This window comes from Phalacrocorax carbo, chromosome 3 (assembly GCF_963921805.1).
Source record: "Phalacrocorax carbo chromosome 3, bPhaCar2.1, whole genome shotgun sequence".
In the NCBI taxonomy this organism is placed as follows: domain Eukaryota; kingdom Metazoa; phylum Chordata; class Aves; order Suliformes; family Phalacrocoracidae; genus Phalacrocorax; species Phalacrocorax carbo.
This window is the reverse complement of record NC_087515.1, coordinates 2975286-3000022: the sequence shown is the minus strand read 5'-3', so window position 1 is coordinate 3000022 and position 24737 is coordinate 2975286. Positions and strand designations below refer to the sequence as shown.

General features: G+C 42.6%; 1 protein-coding gene across 2 annotated transcripts in view; it reads left to right on the top strand.

Annotated features, from left to right (window-relative positions):
• Window positions 1-594: 594 nt before the first annotated feature.
• The window catches only part of THBS2 (thrombospondin 2), a 36817-nt gene continuing 12674 nt past the window's right edge, over window positions 595-24737 (top strand). The window contains exons 1-15 of one of the 2 annotated variants that reach the window (XM_064445628.1): window positions 595-622; window positions 2023-2097; window positions 3024-3580; window positions 5139-5223; window positions 9644-9840; window positions 10651-10791; window positions 11029-11125; window positions 12307-12477; window positions 13333-13509; window positions 14859-15032; window positions 15483-15610; window positions 15718-15870; window positions 17714-17932; window positions 21481-21588; window positions 23379-23538. In XM_064445628.1, the coding sequence (XP_064301698.1) occupies window positions 2028-2097; window positions 3024-3580; window positions 5139-5223; window positions 9644-9840; window positions 10651-10791; window positions 11029-11125; window positions 12307-12477; window positions 13333-13509; window positions 14859-15032; window positions 15483-15610; window positions 15718-15870; window positions 17714-17932; window positions 21481-21588; window positions 23379-23538 (2437 nt within the window). In that variant the 5' untranslated portion in view covers window positions 595-622; window positions 2023-2027. Of the gene's footprint in view, window positions 623-656; window positions 875-2022; window positions 2098-3023; window positions 3581-5138; window positions 5224-9643; window positions 9841-10650; window positions 10792-11028; window positions 11126-12306; window positions 12478-13332; window positions 13510-14858; window positions 15033-15482; window positions 15611-15717; window positions 15871-17713; window positions 17933-21480; window positions 21589-23378; window positions 23539-24737 lie in introns of those variants that run through there. The other variant, XM_064445627.1, reaches the window with a different exon arrangement.

Sequence of the window (24737 nt, the reverse complement as noted above, 5' to 3'; positions counted from 1 at the left end):
CCAGGGGTGCCTCCCAACCCCCGCCAGTCTGTGATTATGGCAGCATCCCACGAGGAAAGAGGGACCGGGGTGCGGGACCTCACTTAGGAAGCTGCTCCCGTAAGCGCTTTACAAACGGGGGGGGGGGAGATGACTGAGAGTGTCTCGTTTACAAGGAAAAAGTATAGAAATGAGAGGATTCGGTCCTCGGGAAGGCCGCGTTCTGCCGCAGCGGCGGCAGGAACACCGAGCTCTCAGCCGGCGCTGTTTCGCGAAGCCCCGGGCCGGAGGGGCCGGAGGGGCCGGAGGGGCCGGAGGGGCCGGAGGGGCCGGAGGGGCCGGAGCCGCACTGCCCGCCCGCGGGGACCGGTCCCGGCAGGCCCCGTTGGCGGGTCCGGGCCGCGCAGGGAGCCCCGCTGCTGGGGCCTGGCGCCGCCTCCCGGGGGCTCTGCCGCGCCGGGGCGGCCGCGCTCCTCCCGACGCGAAACCGCGGGCAAGTCAGGGGCGCGACGGTCGCTCCCGGCCGCCTCCCCCCGCCCCTCCTCCGCTCCTCTCCGCGCCGCTCCCTGCGGGGCGGCCCCGGCCGCCGGGCCCGCCTCCCGCCCCGCCCCGGGGAGGGCCCGCCGCCGGGATGGCCTCGCAGGTAGGCGAGCGCCGGCCGCCCGGTGGGGAGGGGGCGGCGGGGGGGGTTATGTCACCGCCGCGGAGGGGCGAGCCGGGGGCGCGCCCCGGCGCCGCTGATTGACAGCGGGGCCCGGCCCGCAGCCCATAAAGGCGGCGGCGCGGGGCGCGGGGCCGCGGAGGGACTTGCGACGGCGGCAGGGCAGCGCGCTCCGCTCCCCACCGGCATCGCCCCGGCAGAGCCTCAGCGCCCCGTCGGCTCCCCTCATGCCAGGTGAGGCGCAAGGCGGGAAGGCGCCGTGCCCCGCCGCGAAGCCCCCCTCCGGAGGCCGCCCGGCGGGGCCGGGGGGAAGCGGCGGGGACTGCTCCGTCTCGCCGCCCGGCCGGAGCTCGGCGTGCGCGGGCGGCCGGGTGGGAGCCCCGCGCTGCCGCCCCCCGCGGGGTGCTCGGGGGGTGCCCGAGGGGGAAGGGACGTGTCCCGGGGAATGCCCGCCGTGCCCGCAGCCCCGGCGGGGGCTGAGCCGGAGCCGCCCGCGCTGGGTCTGAGAGGTGACAGAGGCTCCCCGGCGTTTGCCGGTAGTTGGTGTCGGCGGTGAGACGTGGGAGTGACAGATAATAATGGAAAAAAAAAAAAATCCCATTGGCAGTAAGAGGTGGCATCCCTGCGCCTCTGCAGACACGTGCGGAGTTAGCACAGCGCTGAGGGGACGCGGCGGTGTACTGGGGCATGGATGGCTGCGCCGTCCGCTCCGTCCTTGCGGGCGCGCACGCATGTGGAGATGCAGTTATGGGCTTATAACCGCCTAGTGCTGCTGGCTTCACGTTAAAAGTCGCTTTACCCAGCTGTGGGGTTAGCTCTTGGGTACAGCGGGTCGTAAGAATGGGTAAATGCTACGTATGGGGATATATCCAAGAAAGAGAGAGGAGTTTGTGTGGTGGCGCTGAAAAAGGTACTGAAAAGTCCCCCTCGGACTCCGAACCAGCATCTACTGAGATCCCCTTATCCTACAAAGAACTTCAGCTGAATATCGCTCTCCAAAGTCAAGATGCAGTTACTGGTGTGCTGCATCTCATGTAGTGTCACGTGGGTCCCTATGCCAGCCGCTGGAAAATCACGGAGGAAATAATAGCATGTGTTTTCTGTACGTTTTTCCTCTTCGTTATTAGGGACATTTGCATAAAAAGGAGCTTTATTGTCAAGAATTCCTATTCCCTTCACTCGATCTCATGTTGTACTTCTGGCATCAGGAGTAACCCCAGAACAGGTATTACAAGAATCAGACAAGATAGAAGTTCTGATTTTATACATACAGGTGCTTATAATGAGAGTTCTGTTTATGGCGTTTCATGAGGTAAATTAAAATACTTGTAGTTGATAAATATTATTTCCCTAATACTTACTACTTTTGGATTTATTCTTAGGAGTTATGCTGCAGAGGAGTGGGCTGTTGTGGCTTGCTGTGTTGATAACCCTGTGGGTTTCCTCAGATGCTCAGGGTAAGTTCTGACACTTCTTCATTAGATATAGAGTAACACCCAAAGCTAAAAGTTGGGGTAAAACATTGGCTTACCTGAGCTACGGCAGGCAAAGTAATCACCTCTGGTTTTTTTTAGAAGTGCCTGGAATAGCAGTTCTGGGGTTTTTTTGGAAGATACATCTTACTCTTGTTAGATGAAGATGCCCCAATAAAGAGCAAAAAATTGTTTTCTTTAGAAATTGTTGATCAAAATGTGTATAATCTCAGAAATAATTGCTGTTATACTTCCCTCTGCAGTGGAAATGTATGGTGAAAGTAACATAAACAGAATCATTGAGTGGGGTGAATGTTTTAAAAAGACGGAGGTAGAGAGGTAGACCTCTACAGACCAAATATAAGTAGGCATGGTGCCAGGCCCTCTTTTACATCCGACTTCTTGGCCTGAACCTTTAAAAAGCTAACCTCTTGCTTCCTGTTGCCATGTGGCCACATGGCTTCTCATAATTTGGTTTTTATTAGCTGGAGGTCAAAGTATAGAAATTAGCTCAACTTCCTTATCCATTCATATCTATTAAAAATATTTAATGGTTACATTGTTACATGCAGCCATGCATAGGCATGTACAGGAACATACAGCATGTATATATATGTGTATTGTATATTGCTATAAAATAGCCATATGTTTAGTTATGTAATTAAACACGTTTATACCTACACACAGAGAAGGCCAGAGTTGTCACGTAAATGAAAATGGCAGGTGGAAAATACGATTCACTTGCATGCTAGCAGGGGCAGTTCTGTTTGTGGAAGTAGGAAAGTACTGGGTTTACTCTGCTGACCTTCACGTTGATCGTATCATTGCAGTTACTGAGCATAGTGTGCGGAGTTGTTGTTTCTTATAACACTTTTCGTAGACACATTGTCACACACTGTTAACTTTTTCAGATGGTGACAAGGAAGAGGAGACTACCTTTGATTTACTTCAAATCAGTAACATAAACCGAAAGACAGTTGGAGCAAAATTGTTTCGGGGTCCAGACCCCGCTATCCCAGCATATCGTTTCATTCGGTTTGACCACATACCTCCGTGTAAACCAGAGAAATTAAAAAAAATTGTCAAACTTATACGGCAAAATGAGGGCTTTATCCTTTCAGCCACCCTGAGACAGGACAGGCAATCTAGAGGCACTATCCTTGCTTTAGAGGGTCCTGGCATCAGTGAGAGGCAGTTCGAGATCATTTCCAATGGCCGGGCCAACACCCTGGACCTTATCTATTGGGTGGATGGCTTCCAGAACGTGATTTCCCTGGAGGATGTGGACCTTGCCGACTCACAGTGGAAGAACCTCACCGTGCAAATAACAGGGGAGAACTACAACCTCTATGTTGGCTGTGACCTTATTGACAGCTTCATCCTGGAGGAGCCCTTCTATGAGCAGCTGAAAGCAGAGAACAGCAGAATGTATGTGGCGAAAGGGTCCATTCGGGAGAATCATTTCAGGGTAGGTAACCTGGAGGAGCTTGGGTCACTGGTGAGGTAAGGACGTAGCTGCAGCTAGTTTGAGAAGATGCAATAGATGTAGGTTTGTTCTCCCCACGCCTCTTGGATTTGGTGGGGTCGTAGGTGTTCCCAAGCAGAATTTTAATTTTAGTTTTTATTCTGTGTGTTTTTATTCATTGCTGGATCCATATGGTGTGAATTTGGGGGTTCCTGAAAACAAAGGACTAGTAAAGCAAAGTCTAAGGCCAGGAAAAGGGAAGAAAAACGGTTTACAGGCTTTCCTGTGCAACCATCTGCCTTCTTTTCCAGGTTTAAGGCTTCTGAACATGTTGCATTTTTGTGGTGGTTTGTAGAATTCTTTGGAAATTTCTTGAAGACCTATTTTTCTGTTGAAATACATCTGTTCAAGTCATAGGAACCTGTCAATATGTGTTAAATTTTATTTGAAAAAGAAAGATGGAGGAAAGAAAGAATTTTTGATGGAGCTGAAGCATGTGGTGTTGGCCCATCCCCTACAAGAGTATCTTGGTTTGCCATTCTGAATAAACTTTTATTTAAAATTTTTTAAAAAAAGGAAATATTTGAAAAAAAAAAAAAGAACAAAATGTTATGAGTCCTGTAAATGAGATTTTTTTCTTTTTTTTTGTGGGAAACATTTATTGTTTCTCTTTTGTTTTAAAATGAAGCAATTAGAAACTTTCTGGTTGTCCTATAAAATGAAAATTTCTTCCTACCGCGTACAGTGATGTGGTCTGGCCCAAGTGCTTTAAGGGTGTCTTCTTTTCACTCACAGCTGAAATCAGGCTTGAACTCGTGGCTTCAAAAATTTGAAAAGCCCTTTCTTTCTCATCCTGTTGTGCCATCTAGTTGTCAGCCAGAGTGTGACATGCTGGAGTGCGGTTCCGTAGGGTGACCAGTTTTGGCAGGAAAGGCAGAAGCTCTTGCCTACTTCACCTCCATTCCTGCCTCCCTTCCTTGTGCTCTTAGACCTGGTTTTGGAGCTGTACTATTAAGTGGGTCACTGAAGTAATCTTTTTAAAGTCATTTTTTTCTTTTTTGAGCGTTTTTTTTGTTTTCTTTTTTTAAGCAAAACAGAAACTGGTCTGGTTTTATAGTGTTGTCTCAGTGTAGTGCCAGCACAACTGAGGAGACAGTGAAGTACAGCGCATGGGAATGACTGGCTAAGGATGGAAGTGCGATGGGGCAGGAACTTCAAAAGTTGGCTTTGACCTCATGATGAATGTCTCCCAGAACTACAGTCTAAAATGAGCTCTATGGAAATGGAGACCTGAGCTCATTGCTCATCAGTATCTGTTTTATTATGACCTATTTCAGAACATACCTGATTTTATTGTTTACAATATTGAAATTGTGTGTAGCAAAACTGTCAACAGCTTTTTTTTTTTTTCAGTGTGTGTCAGGTTGAATGCTTTGTAGATTATTTTTTACATACTTATGGCTAATCCAGCTGGTAGCGTGGGTTTGAGACAAACTAGTTATTGGTTAATCCTTAATTGATCTAACTGGTTTCTAATTTATTTTTTTTATTATTATTGCAGGGTCTTTTGCAAAATATTCAGTTAATCTTTGATACTTCAATAGAGGATGTTCTGCGTAAAAAAGGATGCCAGAGGAGCCAGTCAAGTAAGGCTTTTTTACCTCATTAATGCTATTCAGTTGACTCTGACAATGAGAAATGACAATGGCGACCTATTATCCTAAAAGTATGCAACAGATCCCTCTGAAATGGTAGAGGAATCTTATTTAAAAAAGAAAAGTAAAATTAAGTTTCTTTTTGGTGGTAATAGGAAAATATTTGTTAGCTATTATTTCTACTCTCTAGGCTGGTATTTTATTTCTTATTGCTTAGGTTTGTAACTCTGAGCCTCTGTTTTTAAGTTGGGAGAAAAGCTGTTCAAGCAAGAAATTATTAGAAATAGAAGGAAAAATGCATATGTATGAAAATATCGACATTATTCCATGAGATGTCCATGATTCTTTGAGCGCAAGACTGGGAACATTGCTTCTGAATTCGGCTCCTGACTCTCAATGGGCCCATGAGCAAGTCTGCAAGTCTTAAAAGTACTGAGTTCCTCGACAATAAGTTTGACTGAAAGAGGCTTTGGGTTTGAATCCCAAAGTGTTGTTAACCAAAAAAACCTAAGGAAAATAAGAAAAAACCCAAGAGACTTATGGAAGGCGCATATGTGACAAGCTGCCCTGTGTTCTTTCTAGTCCGGTTCATGCTGACCTCACCAGGAGGGGAGCCCTCTGTGTGTGGGAATATATTGGATTCATCATGAAAGAGTTATGAAAATTTGTCAAGTATGCACTAAGATCTTGTACTTCAGCTCATGGGAGGTGCTGGCTGTCTTACTTTCCAGTGTCTGTAACTGGCAGGAGCTCAGTCAAGAGTCAGAGACAGCTGATTCCACCAAGGAATGTAGGTACGCAAGGCAGTCAGGACTTTGGGGTTTTATTTGAAACTCCTGCCATCTAAAATGCCATTATTTCTGTCACTTCACCAAAACGTATGACATAGAGTAAATCAGTTAAGCAAACTTTTTTCCTTATTTATGCAAAACCCAATAATTAAGCAGTAGCAGGTCTTAACTTCTTCAAAGGAAGCCAGAATATTGAGATTTTGTAACAAAAACTCTCTGTAAGATATATAAATGTGTGTATATATATGTATATATAAAAATGTGTATGTATATATCTATATAGGGGTGTGTGTATATGTGTATGCACAAAACATTTAGCTGAGCTTGCTAGTCTGTTTTTAAGTCTCGATAAAGAATATTGGTTGGTTATTTCATACGTTCCAGAGGTGTGCCCTGCTGCAGGACCTCAGACACAAGTGTGATGATGTGTTAGAAATGAGTCATGCGGGCAAGAATGAAAGTGGCCTTAGATGGCATAGGCAAGAAGATACGTCTTCATTTGTTGGTTGTCATCTACCCCAGCCAAGCTGTATTCTGTACTCAGAAACTACTGAGAAACTGCTCAGAAGTACTTATTACTGGTTTTCTGGTTTTCAGCTTTGTTAGTGGGAGTAAACGCTTGAGGAGCGGAGCTGCTGTGGGAAAATAGAATGTTTATTTAGGTTTGATTGTAACCTGAATAAAAGAGAAGGATGGTTTCAGGAAGGATACAGTTCAGCTATCCTGCTTCATTTACCAGTGGAAACAAAATTCCCAGATGTCAAAGCAGAACCTTGAGGGCACATTCAGTGATCAGAGGCAGAACAGTCGCCTTCAAGAGGAAGAGGTCCCTAGGTATAGATAGACTGAACCAGCAAAACCAGCAAAAGAGGGTGTCTTCAAATGTTTTACGTTATTATTGGTTGATCACTACAAAGGGAAATGGTTTGGCCAAATGTTTAGAAATATCATCAAGTAAAAATGGGAGGTTACAGACTTCTGCTCTAAAGAGGAAGCCAATGGGAACATAAAGGGATAATTGAGTCCTGCATGCCGATACTTACCTTATACCCTTCAGCTCTTGCAGCTAATAATCAACAGATGATTTTTGTTAATGTATTTTTTATCACATCTGTCAACTACCAAATTTTCAGGTCCGATAAATTATATAGGTTTAGGGTTTTTTCGTTTTATCCTTCTTGGGAAGTAGTAGCAAATAGTTAAATTCACAGTATTTTTACTTTTACTTTGCAACACCAAGAGAACACTACAAGATGGAAACTCCTTGTGCAACAACAGAAGAGGGCTAATGGCACACTGTGGCTTGAGGCCATCAAAATGACTTGAGCGGCTTCTTAATGCATGGCTGATTTTCTGGCATTGCCTATCCAGCTTAATTACCACAGATGAAAAGCCAGGGGTGATATGTTACTGACCACAAGGTACATAAGTATGTTTCCATTTTGATGGCCCAACCCTTGAGCTGTGGTACAGACGCTAAGATGCCATATTTACATGTCAGTGTCCCACATGGCAGATGTTACCAGCAAAGTGCCCTCAGCTCTGAGGACACAAAAAGCCTGCTGCTTTTTCAGAGACAGGACTGTGTTTTCCTACTCTGTCTTTAATCCTAGTATGAGAACGTGAGGTATGGTGAAATGGTAGCTTGGGATTGCTGTTGGGTTGAGGGTAGGAAAGTATCCCTGTAGTGTGGTGGCTGCAAATACTTGAGGCAGGACTTACACACAGGGCTGGGTAGGAGAGATGACAAAAACATGCCTAAACAGGCACACCAATAAAAACCCCTTTTTCAGCTAGATCAACAGAATGACATTTGCATATGTGAAAGGATGCACATTCTGCTCTTCTGGTTTCTCGTTTTAAGGATAATCATGTGGTCCTTAGGAAATTAGCAGGAAGCCAGCAGCAGAGAACTGATTTCCCAGTGATCCCCAGGCATCTTCTTTCAGTCACTGCCAAGTATCGGTAGGAAGTGTGGATTTAGTTCTTCTAACATAGTTTTGGTTTATGTTTCCTGCTGAGATTGCAGCTTTATTAATGTCCTCAGAATGTTCCGGTCAAGGCACACTCCATGTTGGCTTGAAAAATATGAAATTAATGACCTGAGAAGTGCTATGGGGGAATCTGAGAAACCTAGTCTTTCAGTGCGGTAGGAAAATTGCATTCTTTCCAGGGAATCAAAAAGCAGCTGAAGTAAACAGTTATGACACAGAGTTCTGGTCCGCTGTGTGGTATATCAGTTTTCTCCTATCCTGTAAGTGAAGCTGGACAATTGCTTCCACTCTGGAATACTGCAGACAATTTATTGTAGACCTCGGCTAGCGGCAGATACTTCACAGCTAATTGAAAAGCACATCAAGCCAATCATTTTAAGTATGACTGAGAAGTAATTATTTACGGTCATCTTATGGGTTGGTCCTTTGTTCTTTTATTTTTAGCCCTCTAAATGAATTAAGAATACTCCTGCTCCCATATTCATTGCTTGTACATTTAAAAATTACACTTTATATTGGATAATCAAGCCCTCAAAAATTTTAAAGCGTTGCCACCTTCTGTGTCGTGTCACCACTGAATGGTATTGGGGTGTTTTGAAGCATATGTGTTATGGGTCTCATTCCTGTGCTGATTTCTTCTTTTTAAGTTGCTATATCCTTCGCTTCTCCTTTCTGTTTGGTAACCTTGAGTTATTACAACATTACTAAGTCCGATAAACAAGTCTTTATTGAGAGGCAGGGTACGATGGACTTCTGTATACCTGATACCAAAGTTGAGTGTATCATGGAGTCCTCAGAGAAAGTTTCCATGGAATCCATAAGACATTTACTATATCTGTTCTTTTTTAAATTAATTACTGCTGATGCTGTCTGTTATATTCCTCTTCAAGAATTTGCTATAGACAGGGAGGTCTTTTAAACTGATATTAGAACAAGTCCTATTCTCCATGTATAATGCATGCAAAGTTCAGTTTTAATTATGATATGCCTGATGGAGTGTTTAGAGTGACAAATCAAGTATTCAGCCTGATCTGAGATTGACCTCCATTTCACTTTAGAATTAAACTATCATTATAGCAGCTCCTCTGAGTTTAACGCCAGGCAGTGGAACATAGAGCAGTCCAGAGTTTGGTACAGATTGAATAATGGTCTGAATTTGAGCCAAGTAACCATGGAATTTATAGGCAGAACAAGGACAATGACTCGCTTCAGGGAAACCCTTTCTTCTGCCTTTTTCTCTGCATCAAGAAAATGTGATAGGTCATGAAAAAATCCGAAACTTGTCAGGGTTCTGAGTGGATAAAATGTGTTTGCTTTTTTGATACTCTGTCCTTTCACTATGTCTTCTTCATAAATTGATATGTTGCAGTGCCAACAATGTTTTAAAGTGAGGGCCATGTGAGACACAGCTTGGCCCTTAATTTTGAAAAGGGAAAGCCTATAATAGGAACCAGCTGACATCCAACCCTCTCTTTTATTCATGGGTATAATCTACCATGAAGCTCTGCCAACATAGATGTGTTTAAACCCTACCCATGGGTGCCAGTCTGTGATTTCAGCAGGAATCCATAATATGTGGAAGAACTTTGTATATACATCTCTTCTTTTTTCCTCTCTCGCTACCAGCTGAAGTGAACACCATCAACGAGAGCACTGAAATCCTTCACTTGAGCCCTGCCGTCACAACCGAGTACGTGGGCGAGAAGCCAGAGAAGAAGGCTGAGTTCTGTGACCGCTCCTGTGAAGAGCTGGGAACGATGTTCACGGAGCTCACCGGCCTGCGCATCGTGGTGAACAACTTAGCTGATAACCTTCAAAAAGTGGTAGGTACCTGTAAGTCTGAAGAACCAAAAGGTCTGTTGTGCAGTACTCTTTCCTTCTTTGTTTTATGCCACGGGCAGTTAATAGAGGTTTCTGTATGTATGCGTGCATACCTGTTGGTATATCTACATAATGTAGAGATGATCTACGTTTTCGGAGTGAGTAGGCAGGTAGCTCTTGAGTATAACACTTCAGTGAAGGCTTGGTTTTGACAGACTGGGTTTAAAAGAACACATACACATGCACTCGTACACAGAGGAAATCAATCCTCCTAAAGGTACTGCAGGTTTGGAAATCGAAAGCTAACAAACCCAGCCTTGCCTGTATTATGCTGGAGCTTGTTACCATGCTTTTACCATTTGTGAATCCGTCAGCAAGTGGCTACGCAGGGTACCTAAACTGTAAGTAAATGTATGGGGTTTTCATACTTGAAGTAAGATGGTGACATGTTACTGAAGTCTGTTGCTCTTCTTGTTCTGAGCAGGTTAATCCTTTCTGAAGGAAATTTATTACTATGCCGTGTCTCAGGACTAGAATCTTCCCATCTGAAGATGAGTTGTATTGGAGGAGAGCTAAATTGTGAAGAACAGATTTCCCTTAGTATTGTGTGACAGTGTTTGTACTATTAGCTGAGTGATTGCTATGCAGTATTGCAGTACCTGAGATCTTCTACTTTATGTACATAAATATGTAAAAAATACACTTTTTTTTTTTAATGGAAGAATGAAATCCAGTAGTGTCTCAATTTTGTCTTCTTTAAAATGGTTTGTTTACAAAGTACACAATTTTTTTTCATTTGCTTCTTCTTCTAGTCTGAAGAGAACCAAATCATGTGGGAACTGATTGGCCCTAACAAAACACTGAAGAACCAGTCAGTTTGCTGGCAGGATGGCCGTGTCTTTGCAGATAATGAAAGCTGGATTGTAGATAGCTGCACCAAATGCACCTGCCAGGTAAGGCTTTGGAAACGTTCTTCTCTGCAAAAATGGATGGTGGGTTTGCTCCGGGTCAGGTCACGCTTTACTCAGAGCTTGGCCTAGACGTACTGATATTTATAAAACGTAACCCCCATGTCCATGACATTTAGAATAAATCAAAGAACTTCCACAGATGAAACTTTCCCCGTATGCTCACCTTTATGTGCCTCTGTATGTGAGCATAAGTCAGTAAGTTGATTTCTTTGCTTGTAGGATTCTAAAATTGTGTGCCATCAAATCACCTGCCCGGCAGTCTCCTGTGCCGATCCATCTTTTGTTGAAGGCGAATGCTGTCCAGTCTGCTCTCACTGTGAGTATTTGGCCAAAGGGAAAGATACTCTTTGGCAATATTTAAAATCACTACTACTGTGCTGGAGAGGTCAAAACAAGAGGTTGACTCGGGTAAGATCATATAAAAAAATCTATATGTATACAAGGATCATGTGAAGTAACTTGGCTGCTTGAAGTTACCTTCTGGAGGAGTTCTCTCTTCAGTGACTATATTGGTTGCTTAGAAGTAAGCTGATAATTTGCCTAGCTAAGTTGGACACTAAAGGTTAGAGGCATACCCCTCCCTCACCGAGTTTTCCCAGGCTGGACACTCTGATTTTTGTTGGTTTGCAATAGCACTGTGCGCTATTATTTCTTTTCCATATTGCCTGGTTAAAACAGACTAACATAGGTTAGCATGTCTTCTTGCCTCCTTGTGGAGCATGTTGAAGCTCCAGATGAAAAGTTTCACGTGGTTTGATGCAATATTTATTAAAAGTGCAAGTTACTTTTTCTTCTCTGTTATTGTCATTCTATTACTCTGTTTTATTTCTTCTCTGTCATATATCCTCTTTTGGTATAATGCTTTATTTATGTGGAATAGATTATCAAGGCATTTAAGACATCATTGCAGGCTATGAACTAGACTTTGGAGTGACAATAGTGTTAGTAATGTCACTAATTAAGTGACTTCAGTGTGGATTCAGTACATTTCACTCCGTACTAGACAGGTCTATTACAGAAGAAAACAGTTACTTAGATGTTCTAAATAAAAATGCATTGGAATATGCTCAGAGTTTTTTGCCTATTCAAGGGCATATTTTTAAAATGTGCTCTTGAACGTGTTCACTGTTATGTTGCATTCAGAGGTGGGGCCACATCTCATTGTACTGACCTATATTCTGAAGTCAAAGGCAGTTGGAACTCAAGTTTTTGGCTCAGCCTATTCTAGAGATAAGCCCTTCTTCTTCCTCCAGTGGTCAGCGCCTAGTGCCAAAGCCCTGCATGCAAGTTCATGAAGATCCAGGATTCTTATCTGTGCTAACCTCTTGTTGCATTAAACCATCATTCCCTAACTTCAGTGGCAGCTTGGGAAAGCAAAATTAGACAAAGAAAGGATAAAGCATACGTTCTACAGACAAAGAGAAGTTAAAATCATCTGAGTAGGATAGGAGAGCAACTTTCAATGCTAAATACCTTTTTGCACCGTTTGCTCTGCAGCTGATGACAGTGAGGAAGGATGGTCACCGTGGTCAGACTGGACAAAGTGCTCAGTTACCTGTGGCTCTGGGACTCAGATGCGAGGAAGGTCGTGTGATGTCACCAGGAGCGCTTGTACAGGCCCACACATCCAGACAAGGATGTGCAGCTTTAAGAAATGTGACCATCGCAGTAAGTAATAAAATTTCTTACTTTTTTTAAAGCTTCTTCGGACTTCTCTAAGCAAAACCAAGCTTAGCTTGGATTCGCTATGAACACTCACTAAATCAGACCAGTATGTATTTGAACACTCATATATGCATAATTAAAGTAGCTATCATTAGATTCTTTGCTGTCTCCCCCTTTCAAATATTTTTCCTTTTCCTGACAATTTAATAGGTATGTGGATTCCAGGCTCAGCCTTGTTAAACAAAAGGCTAGTGAGGGATCTTTTCATAAACATTACGAACGGGGGTCTCTTGTTTAATGTCAGTTTGGAGACAACACTCAGTTCATAATCATGATACATGGGGCCATGTTTTGACCTGGAATTAATTTGTGATTATTTGCCCATTCCATTAGTATTAGTATTTTTTAGGAATACAGTGATCATAGAAGACTTTTGCAAAATATCAAACTGCTTTTATATTTAAGGCACATAGAAGTATCATAGTCTGTCTCCAGACCTGTAGTTAATACTATTGCAGGTAGCTGCTATATCTAGGCTGCTCTAGTACCTAAGGCTCTTGCTGAAGCTGCTACGTGTCCAAATGTGCATTTTAAACAAGTATTTAATTGGAACACGTTTGTTTTTAAGTAAATTATCTAGCACGCATGTTAGTCGTGTGTTGGTCACTGAGATTCTTAAGCAAGCTGCACTTGAATGTATGAGCTGGAATTCTGGGCTTTGTAAGTGACAGCGGTAGGAAAGAGATGGGACATTCGTCAGGTGTGGCGAGAGGCTTATTAGAAGGTTGACTTCACCAGTGAGTTTGTATTACTGCTGCGGGTGGGCTTCTCCTTCAGTTTTGCTCTTTTCTCTGGCAGTACGTCAAGATGGTGGCTGGAGTCACTGGTCTCCCTGGTCTTCCTGTTCGGTTACCTGCGGAGTGGGAAATATCACCCGCATCCGCCTCTGCAATTCCCCTATCCCCCAGATGGGTGGGAAAAACTGTGTGGGGAATGGGCGTGAAACAGAGAAGTGTGAGAAGGTTCCATGTCCAGGTATGTCTGTCGTCTTGAATCCAAGGTGGCACAATGATATTCCAGCTGAATTTCTTCTCTTTTCTGTGATGGAAAATATCATTTGTAGCTTTGGGGTGAAATAACACACAAGGGTGCTTTTAAAATTAAGACAAGAATGCAGTTGGAGGTTTTGTAAACCTCCCACGTTATGATTTGGCTTTAAATATTAAAAGTTTGAGATATTTTCATTTTATAACTTAGTGATTTATCTCTGTATATCAAAAATATAAGCTTTCTATCTAAAAGGAAGCTGATACCGTACGTGTTAGTAGACATACAGTCCCTGAACAGTCAGGTTCTTTGAAAGTATGCATGCATATTTTATACATATTCAACACATTTAATTGTTTCTTCCTCATCTACACTTTTTAACCTTTTAGAGACCGTTCATTCACTCACTTTCACTTCCCTTTCATATAATTTTTCTTCCCTTTTTTCCTTTGTACATCTTTCTTCATTCCCTCCTCTGTTCCACCTTTCCTTTCTACTTACAGAATAAAAGCTTAAAACTGATGTCAAGCTTCTAACCCAATAGTACTTAAATAGCTATACACACTTCATCTATTTTTTGATCTACCTGTGCATGCAAAGTTATTGAAAATGTTACTTATTTAAGGACATACAGCATTGCCCTTACAGTTTTTTTTGCAGTACCAAGGGCGGACACAGAGTTTGCTTCAAAGATGTTTGTATTTCAAGAAAATTCAGGGCTGATGGGAACAGTATCAGTAGAGTTGTACCAATGTGAAACGTGCAGGAGAATCATTGAAATGCGTTACTTACACTGGGTCAAGCAACACTATTGAAGAGTGCCATGATTTTAGCTGTGGCTGCGTGGCACCTGGTTGCTGACTAGGGCTAAGCCATGACAAAGAGACACTGATGAATGGATTACAAAGCAAGAGTAATAGCTGCAAGCTTACTAAGCATACTGTTGCCATAAAACCAGCCATAAAGCTCAGGTTTAGCTCAGCAGAAGTTTGTATCCTGTGGTCACACCCTGCTTTCCCTACAAAATGAAAGCTTAGTGGGGAGCTTTGAAGGCACTGTACTTAAATGGAAATGCACCATGCCAGTGGGCACGGCATGTTGTTTCAATTATTGGCCAAAAAATGCCTATAAAGCAGTTGGGTATTTTTTATTTGTTTGTTTGTTTCTGAAATATTGCTCTCTCAGGGTAAGGCTTTGCCAGCATCTTTCTTCCTATGTGTGTAGTAAGAAACCGTCTCCAGTCAGGGATCTGGAGAAAGGGTTGTTGTCATTGGCGTCAAATGTTGTCCCCAGTGTACTGCCTGTGATGCCCTTCTCCCCTCTTCTGCATATCCTAGTGAATGGCCAGTGGGGTCCTTGGTCTCCGTGGTCTGCCTGCACTGTTACCTGTGGAGGAGGAATTCGTGAGAGGTCTCGCCTCTGTAACAGTCCAGAGCCACAGTATGGAGGAAAGCCATGTGTGGGAGATACCAAGCAGCATGATATGTGCAATAAGAAGGATTGCCCAATTGGTTGGTATTTAGTCATTCTTTAATCAGCCTGAATAATTATTATTGCTGTCATTTCTTTAATGGATAATTACAAATCGACACTACAGAAATCTATTAATTACACCTTGGTTTCAGGGAAGCACATTTGACTGTTTTGGGTGCTGCTTAGGTCAGTGGGATTTTATATATATATTCTTAATACTGACTTTTCCTGAACAAGGATGTGTTTCTTAAACAGGGCTTCAGTATGCTGTTATGTATTCAACTGAATGTAGCAATCTGTAATATTTTCATATTAAATTAATAGTATGTTAAATACATGTAATAACGCTAATTCTAGGGGGTTTTATTAGAGTCTGTTGCATCAGATGTGATTGAAGCTGATGAACACAGAATACCTGTTTCTGAAATGAAGTGTTGCATGCCTTTTAGGCTCCCAACTTAATTTACACTCTTATGTGTCTTTGCCAGATGGGTGCTTGTCAAATCCTTGCTTTCCTGGAGCAGAATGCAACAGTTACCCAGATGGGTCTTGGTCATGTGGGCCATGCCCAGCAGGTTACCTTGGCAATGGTACTGTCTGTGAGGATCTCGATGAGGTATTGACTTTGTTTCCATAAACATCAGGAAATCAGTGTAAAATTTTCATTATTTGGGAATTACACAGCCATCTAATTGGTGTCTTTCCTTCTTTCTTTTCCTGTAGTGTATTGCTGTGTCAGATGTTTGCTTTAAGGTGAATCAGGTCCATCGCTGTGTGAACACAAATCCGGGTTTCCACTGCTTGCCATGTCCTCCACGCTATAAAGGAAGTCAGCCCTATGGGGTAGGGCTGGAAGTTGCCAAGACAGAGAAGCAAGTAAGTGATGTCGAAGAGAATTGGATTGCTTTGGAACTGAGTCATTCTCATCTGAAAATTCCTGTGAATGAAAGCAAACAAAGATAACCTGAAATAGATAACCGCTGTTCCAGGGTATACTTGGTTCGCGTAACAAAACACTGAATCTTGGGTTGTTTTTTTTAAGGGTTTTATTCTCTCTAGGCATCTGCACAGTTGCACCAAATGAATGTAAAATGGCAGAATCAAGCATTCCCAAATCTGGACAGGCCGGATGAATGGGCCGAGGTCAATTGTGTGAGGTTTAACAAGGCCCAGTGCCGGGTCCTGCCCTTGGGTCACACCAACCCCAGGCAGCGCCCCAGGCCTGGGGCAGAGGGGCTGGGAAGTGCCCGGCGGAGAAGGCCCTGGGGGTGCTGGCTGACAGCCGGCTGGGCATGAGCCAGCAGTGCCCGGGTGGCCAAGGAGGCCACCAGCCCCCGGGCTTGTGTCAGCACTGGGGTGGCCAGCAGGGGCCGGGCAGGGATGGGGCCCCTGTGCTCGGCCCTGGGGAGGCCCCACCTCGAATGCTGGGCTCAGGTTTGGGCCCCTCGGGACAAGAAGGGCCTTGAGGGGCTGGAGCGTGTCCAGAGAAGGGCAGCGGGGCTGGGGCAGGGTCTGGAGCACAAGTGTGCTGGGGGGCGGCTGAGGGAGCTGGGGGGGTTTAGCCTGGAGAAGGGGAGGCTGAGGGGAGCCCTTCTCGCTCTCTGCAGCTGCCTGAGAGGGGCTGGAGTGAGGGGGGGTTTGGTCTCTTCTCCCAAGGAACAAGTGACAGGATGAGAGGAACCGGCCCCAGGCTGCGTCAGGGGAGGTTTAGGTTGGATATGAGGGAAAATGTCTTCAGTGCAAGAGTGGTCAGGCATTGGCACAGGCTGCCCAGAGAGGTGGGGGAGTCACCATCCCTGGAGGTGTCCAAAAACTGTGTAGATGCAACACTTCAGGGCATGGTTTAGGAGACGTGGTGTTGGATTGACGGTTGGACTTGATGATCCTGGAGGTCTTTTTCAACCTTAATGATTCTATAATTTGCACTCATTTCTCTCTGGTGTATATACCTACTCTGGGGATTGGAAACCAAAGAATCAGGAACATTCTATCCATAAATATAATGCTGTTAATTTGGGTGTCTTCAGACATATGTCTGAAGTTCTCACTCCCTAAATTCCATTGGGCCAACACCTATCAGTGGTGAAGGACAGGAAGAAGTGGAAGTGATATTGAAGACCATGGTTTGATAGACAAGACAAAATTGTTAAAATGGATGTCATGGGATGCCTTCTCTTCGTTGCTGTTGAATCGATCTGTAGTTAGTTCAACGTGTGAAGGCTAAATGTAAAACATCTGTGTAAGATTCTCAGATACTGTCAGTGAAAATAAGCAAAGCGATAACAAAGAGGTAACAAAAACGTACTTGAGTGGAACATGAGAATTCATTAGGGTCTCTGATTTAAGAAAATAAGATAGTCCTTGCATACTGGCAGGCAGAATGCTAAAGGAAAGAGGTGAGTACAGTCTGCTTTCTGTTGCAGTTAATTTCTGGGGATGAATGACATCTGGAAGAAAGCAGATAAGAGTTCCGAAAATGTTAATCACTTTAATTGCTTTTTGAATAATGTCCAGTTTTTTCCGTGGTTTGTTTTAATTATTTCCATTGTACACATTGTCTGGAGTTGTGGACTGTCTGAGCAGTATGACTTACTGACCACAGTTCAAAGTTCCTATCTTTAGGCATCTAAATAACTGGCCTGATTTTGACAAAGCTGAGGTACACACAGCTGGCTGCGAACACCATCAGGTTTCAGTGAGTATGTTCTATCTGTTACAGGTCTGTGAACCTGAGAATCCATGCAAGGACAAGACACACAGCTGCCATAAGTCTGCAGAGTGCATCTATCTGGGCCATTTCAGTGATCCTATGTACAAATGTGAGTGTAGGACAGGTTATGCTGGTGATGGACGCATCTGTGGTGAGGATTCGGATTTGGATGGCTGGCCTAATAATAACTTGGTCTGTGCTGCTAATGCAACATACCATTGTGTGAAGGTAAGTAAAAAAGGTTGATAAAAATGCCACACCACAACCAAACTTTCTTTTTTTTTCCTAAATAGTTGTGAATAACACTTTTCAGCATCAGGCTGGTGGTCGCTGTGACTTTTACAGCATGCTCATTTTCTAGGAGGTGCTGTGAAATGTGTATTCACTTAACACTAGATCCAGCAAGGGATTCTCAAACTGAAATCCAGAGTTGGGGTGTTTGTGAATAGAGTTAGCACACTGAGCAGGGGCTGCCTAGAGCACGGGTGTGGAGCACGCAGCTAGTGAGAACTGAAGAGGAATGTCAGGGCGCAGGTGAGTATGAAATCCTGCCCGAAAGGCTTCTAACAAGACACTGACAGCCACATAAGGTCTACAGTTCTAAATGCTTTCTTGAACTACCCTTTCTTTTTAAAGGGTTAAGCAGGTCACACTCTCTGTGAAAACTGGATTCAGAGCCTGACATAATTTTTGGCAATAGGAACGCAAGAGAGGAATGAGTGAGTAATTACACAGAATTGTTCTGCTTACTGCAAAAGCTCAGTGGGAGAGGGTGGGAGATTCAGCCTATCTTACCCTTCAGAGACGTGGGGTCCCAGCTCTCACCCTCCCGAGAGCAATGATCTGCCTGCCACTGTTGGTTTTACACCTGGCAAGGGGAACTGTTCTCCACCCTTGCTGCTGCAGCTGTGCCCTTGCAGTGAAAAATGAAACATTACTACACCAAGGAGAAAATAAGCATCAGGGAGCCTAAAAATAGTGCGATGTATGTTTAGGAGTTGGTGTCCACCGTGATATATTCCCTGGGATTTGGGCCTGTGCTCATCTGAAGCACGTTACAAGTCCTCTTGTAACCTACAAGAACCTCTATAATCTGAGGTTCCTTCTTGTGGAAATTGCTCAGTAACCGTGAGCGTGCTTGGATGTCTCATCCTGAAGGAGTTACACTGCTGTGCAGAACCAGGCTGAAAGTTGTTCCAGGTCCACCAGGTTAACAACGGCCCAAATAGCTGGGGGGCGAAGGCACCCCCTGGACAGGTAATTCCCTGGATCAGTTCTGAGTGGTGGCCCCACTGATGGTTGAAGGACAGGCACAATACAGAGACGCACACACTGCAGCAGCAAATTAAGCAACTGGGGTGAAGTGAGCTTTACATGAGTAGAAGGCATAGACAAGTGCTCAGATTTAAACACACACCAGTGGGACCACTGGCCACACTGGGTTACCTACTTGCTTTCCCTAGGGCATGTGCTCACGTATTTTGCTGAATCAGTCGTGGCTGCAAGGTCGATGCTTTCTCCTCTGAGGTTTTGGGATTTTTTTCCCCCAGACCTGAAACACTGTAGTTTCTCCTTCTCCATGTTAGTGATCTACCTCTAAACTGTCATGAAGTTCTAGCACAATAATTTCAGATTAAATAATGCGGAAAGAAATGCAAAAATGGCTGAGTTCTACACCACTACAGTGGTTAGAAAACCAAATGTGGATCAAGAGACTAGGAAAGTTTGAAATCAGGCTGTTGGGGAGAATCAGAAGTCACTCAGGTGTAATCCAGTTGAAGTTGCAACTCTGGCCTTTATCAGCAGAAGAGTTTCAGATGTGGAGAGAAATTTGAGCCTCAAATGTTGAACTCCCACACTGTAGCTGATGTCTGTTTATTGCGGATCCAGCCAATTCAACAATTGCGGTTCATATATTCTTTTTCAGTTCCTGTCATCAGAATTTGCACATGTTGACTCAAGATGTAATGCAAATGTTCAGTTTTTAATGAAAACTAACCATGCTGAACCCATTCAGAAAAAAACTGTTTTCAAAGGTTGATTCATGGTTTCTATAATACATGTGTTGATCTAATAGACACAAGTGTTTCATTTAAGGGGAGAAAAAACCCCACAAAACTCCTCAAAAATACCATGTATTTTCAGATCCTTATAGTCATTATGAGATACCCTACTTGAGTAACTTGATTTAAAAAAAGCAGACCAAAGCTTCTTTCCTTGACCTGATAATGGTTGAAAGTTAACTTACTGTCTAAGCAAAGCTATATAAATTAAGCAAGTAGTAATAATAAAAAAAATAGCATCTTAGCAATAGCTTTTAGTGTAAATTTCTTTTTCATTCACATTAAAGTAACCTTTTTTCCCTATAAGAATTATCATACCAGTAGGTGAACTAAAGAAGCCTAGCTTCCAGTGGGTTGTGCCTCAAGGTTCAGTTCCTAGGTGGAGGGTGTGATATCTAATAAGTCCTCTTTCTAATATTTAATATGAGAATTTTCGAGTGCACTGGTAGGATCTCTCTCCTCTACACCACTACCTCTTTGTAAAAAGTTTATAGGAACTTGCTACCCATGAGATCTCCACCCTACTGCAAGATTTGTATGCAATTGGACTCAAATCTATAGAGAATACAGACAGACGGACAAACATACAAAGTCATTGAACAAGCTTCGGCTGATTTCTTTCATTGTTTCAAAAAATTTTATTTGTATAAATACAACTAAACTGATAAGCAGTGTTGAGTTGGACAGTCAAGGCTGTTCACAGGTGTTTGGTAAAAAAGTGCCACAAAAAATTTGGAGTTTCATTGGGGTTTTGATATTTATCACAAATTTGCCGATTTTCTTTTTCTTAAAATATCTATACTGTTAGAACCACTGAGATTGAAAACAGGGCTAGGAATGTTACTGTAGTATTAATTTTCTTGGGGTACAAAAAGGTATTTCTGCACTCTGGCAGCTGTAATTTTAGCCTAAGGTAGATACGGAATGTGAGAATAATTGAGCGGGGTTTTATAGATGTATTTATTCTTAGCCAGTGGTAGAATTGCAATCCATTTTTAGCTGATTTTAGTATTTTAAAAAGGAATACATGCTAAAAGTTTGGCAGACTATTCCCCTTTTTTTCAGTGTAATCTGAGACTTGCTCATTTAAACTAATAATTCTTAACAAAGCTGTGATACAAAATAGATGCATTTGCCTTCTATTTTCAAAGCCATGGGGGCACAGGAGAGCAAAGGTACTGTTTTGCAGAACAGCATAAAGGCATGTTTTTCAACACTGCTTCGTACAGTGTTCCCCTTCGTTGCAATGTACTACTTCATTCCAGTAATTTTCCATATGAACCACCATTTCTGAATACCGTCTCCTGGCTCGTATCTTTATTTTTCTGGCAACCAAACCCGGTCGGTTTATGTGTAATCTTCAAACATACTTCATGAGTTGTCTGTAAAAAGTCGATGTAAGAGTGCATGTGTGTGCGTGTGGTGTGTTTGTTCTCTGCTGGATAGTTTCATCCAAAACTTACTGGAAATGTCCCTTTAACAGAAGGAGAGCTGGGAAATGGAACGATTCGCAGATGCACTTAACTCACTTTACAATCTGAAAGCAGCAAATGAACTACTATCTTTGGCAGCAAACAAACAGGCACTTTTAAAAGTATTTGTGATCGATTGTTCTTGTTTTATAGCCTCTGGTGTACTGTATCTCCTATTCTGCCCAGGGAAGTCGTTCTGACATAATGTGAACATAAAGTATTGACTATTTCTTTTGGCCAGGATAACTGCCCTCTTCTGCCTAACTCTGGCCAAGAAGACTTTGATAAAGATGGTAAAGGAGATGCCTGCGATGAGGATGATGACAACGACGGTGTCGAAGATGACAAAGTAAGATGCATTTCTGTATCTTCGGTACATTTGACCTAAACATCTGGTTTTAAGGAAAACCATTACAATAGATGAGAGCTTTATTGTTCAGAGCTTCAGCTGAGTTTTTCTGCACTGCCTTCCCTGAATGATGGTCGGTGCAGAGCAAAGCTGTGTTCGGTCAGAGAGTAGCACGGTGCAGACAAAAGCAGCCTGCGGAGCCTGGGGCTGAGTGATGTTCTTCCTATCAGTTCTGGGTTCAGTTGCGTGCATGAAAACAGTTTAATGGAAGGTGGTATTGGGTTTTCTTATTTTGCAATGGAAGAATGATGGGTCCATTGTATTTGAAAAGCTGGTAGATATTATATCTGAGGTATGTTGGAAACAAGTTATGATGAATAATAATAACTATAAACACAGCCAGCATCAAGGGAAAATGATGGGAGGAAAGTTATAGCCTGGTTCGTGCTTTCATCCTTTAGATCACAAGACTGAAATTCATTTACCTCCAGAGCCTGAAAGGCAGGCAGTGAGTCTAAACCTGTTCTCCCTGTACATTCAGCAAAAGGACAGAGGCACCTCCGGAGTGGGATTCACCCTGCCTTTTCTGAACAGGTTGAGGACGAGTGAATTGGTTTTAGGAATTTACTGTTCATCTTTGTTCCCTTCAGAGGGAGCCTAGATGCTCTAGAACTTCAGATGGTTAAAGTTGGGTCAGAACGGTGTTCATAGAGCCTCTGCTTAGACTATTTAAAAAACCAAAGAATCATTTGATAAAATAGTACGATTTAGTACATATAGCTGAAAAATTGTAGCCAGAAGTTCAGTTTTATGAGCAGCATGAAATTTTGACTTGCCTCTATATCTTGTCCTTGAGTGTATAAAACGTATCTCTGAGGAATTTAAAATGTTGGGCTACAGAAATTATTATTTCCTTATGAATGGTTTTTGCTTTAGCAGAGAAAAAGTAATTTAAAGATTTTTTTTCCCAAATGATCTCCCCTCAGATTCCATGATGCTTTTGTCGCCATCACTCCCACTGCTTTGGTTTGGTTTGTTCTTTGCTTTCAACACTCAGTGCTTCCTCGTGCCTGTGCAAGAGTCCATGTGTAATTTGGGGATGTGTGAAACATAAGAATTCTTGTTCTGGCAGACCTTCAAATTAGGGACTAAACTGAAATGAAATTTTCAAAATTCCATTGAAAGGAATGGTCTCAGGGAAAAAGTATTTCAAGTCAATAAGAGTATTTCATTTTAACTTTGCTTTTTGAAACTTTTAACATTTTATTATCATATGCAACATAACACAACCCACAAGAAAGTCAATCCTTGTTTAAATTGAAAAATCAAAATATGTGGTTTAGAAGTGAGAACATCGATTCTAGTTTGTTACAAAAAAGTCAGAGTAACAATCCTATTTTTTTCAAAAAAATAGAGTATGCAGCTGAAGTTGGCCTGATTTTACAACACCTTCTGATTATATTTTTTTAAAAGCACATGTGCCAGTGATACACTTCCATTGAACTATCTGAGTACAGATCCAATTTTAAAAGTCTGTTGCTCTGCTAGTGAGATATGGAACACGTTTTGCATGCCATGTACAAAAACAGACAGTGAGCCAGGCCGTGCAGATACCATCCTGTTACCACCAAGATCTTCAGTGTAGGTACAACTTGTCCACTGAAAAAATAATGCATTAATATTTTGATTTTTTTGCCCCTGTCCAAGATGAATGGGAAGAGTTACCACTTCATAGTATGCTCTCATGAGTTGTGATTTATATTCTGAAATCTTCTATTTCTTCTCACTAGGACAATTGCCCTCTTCTGTTCAACCCTCGTCAGTTTGATTATGACAAGGATGAAGTTGGTGACCGCTGTGATAATTGCCCTTATGTGCACAACCCTGCCCAGATTGACACAGATAATAACGGGGAGGGTGACTCCTGTGCTGTGGATATTGATGGAGACGGTACGCTTTCGGTTTTGAGATTTAAGTGCTGTTCCACAAGTACACTTTGTTCTATGTCCAGTAAGACAGGCTACCTCCTTTTACGCATGGAATAAAATTGGGTCTAGCTGCTCAAAAATGCAGAAGAAAGAGAAGGCTGCGGTTCATCTGTCCTGTGTAGTTTAGTTGTCCGCAAAGTCCCTAAAGGACTACAATGGATATTATTGAAGAATGAATCACAGCAAGTCTTTTATCAGTGTAATCCTAACAAAAATTCTTTCCTTCATCTGTGTTCCAGAGTAATCACGGTCTAATATAACACTTCTGTTGACTTTTTTTATTCCTTTTTAAGGAGGGAAAAGAACATCAGAACATCCGTGCGGTTAAGACAATATCTGTAGGAAATTAATCTGCTTTTCTATGAACATACTGCAAAGCCCACAGTAATCCAAATACACATTTTTTAATGTGTCTTAAAATATTATTAAAGGTCTTTATTTCATCTACAGTACATGCCTATATGACCCAGAGTTGGTCAGAATTCCAGAGGGGGAAAAGGCACTTAAATGCCATTCAAAAATCATATCCCTGCAGCATTTCAAATTTATGAGAACCCAGAAGTACTAGAAGTTGAAGGATTCTAGTTTTGGATTTCCTTCAGTAACGTCTTAAACTTCTGGATGCTTGTCTGACTTGAACTTCTCAACGTTTTAAAGTCCTCTCATCCTGATCATGAAGTTCTTAGTAGTGCTCATGGGAGTTTTGCATTTGAAGAAAAATGTAATCATACGTTATTGGCTGAAAGATTATGCAAATACCCAGGGACCAGATAATGTGGGAGAGGGTCCTTGTACCTTTTCCAGACGGCTATGCCAACGTATCTTATTTTTGTTTCTTTTCACCGTAGTATAATTTTGAAGGAGATTGTCAGTTGTATAATAAAGTTTCCTGAGGGGGAACAGTTTCTTCTGAAAATTTGTCATGTTGTCCAATAAAGGATGCACATGTTCTGGTGAAATGAAATTATTTAGTGCTGAGGCAGCTGAACGTTAATGCAGTTGTTCCTATAAAAAACTCTTCAGAAATTCCACCATGTTATAGCTGTGCATTCTATCCCATTCCTTAAAGTGTCTGGGAAGAAAATCCAAGTCAAATTATTTAAAAAGAAAAAATACCCCACCCTTTTATCTGTTATTCTGTGAAAAAGGGCTAAATTCTTA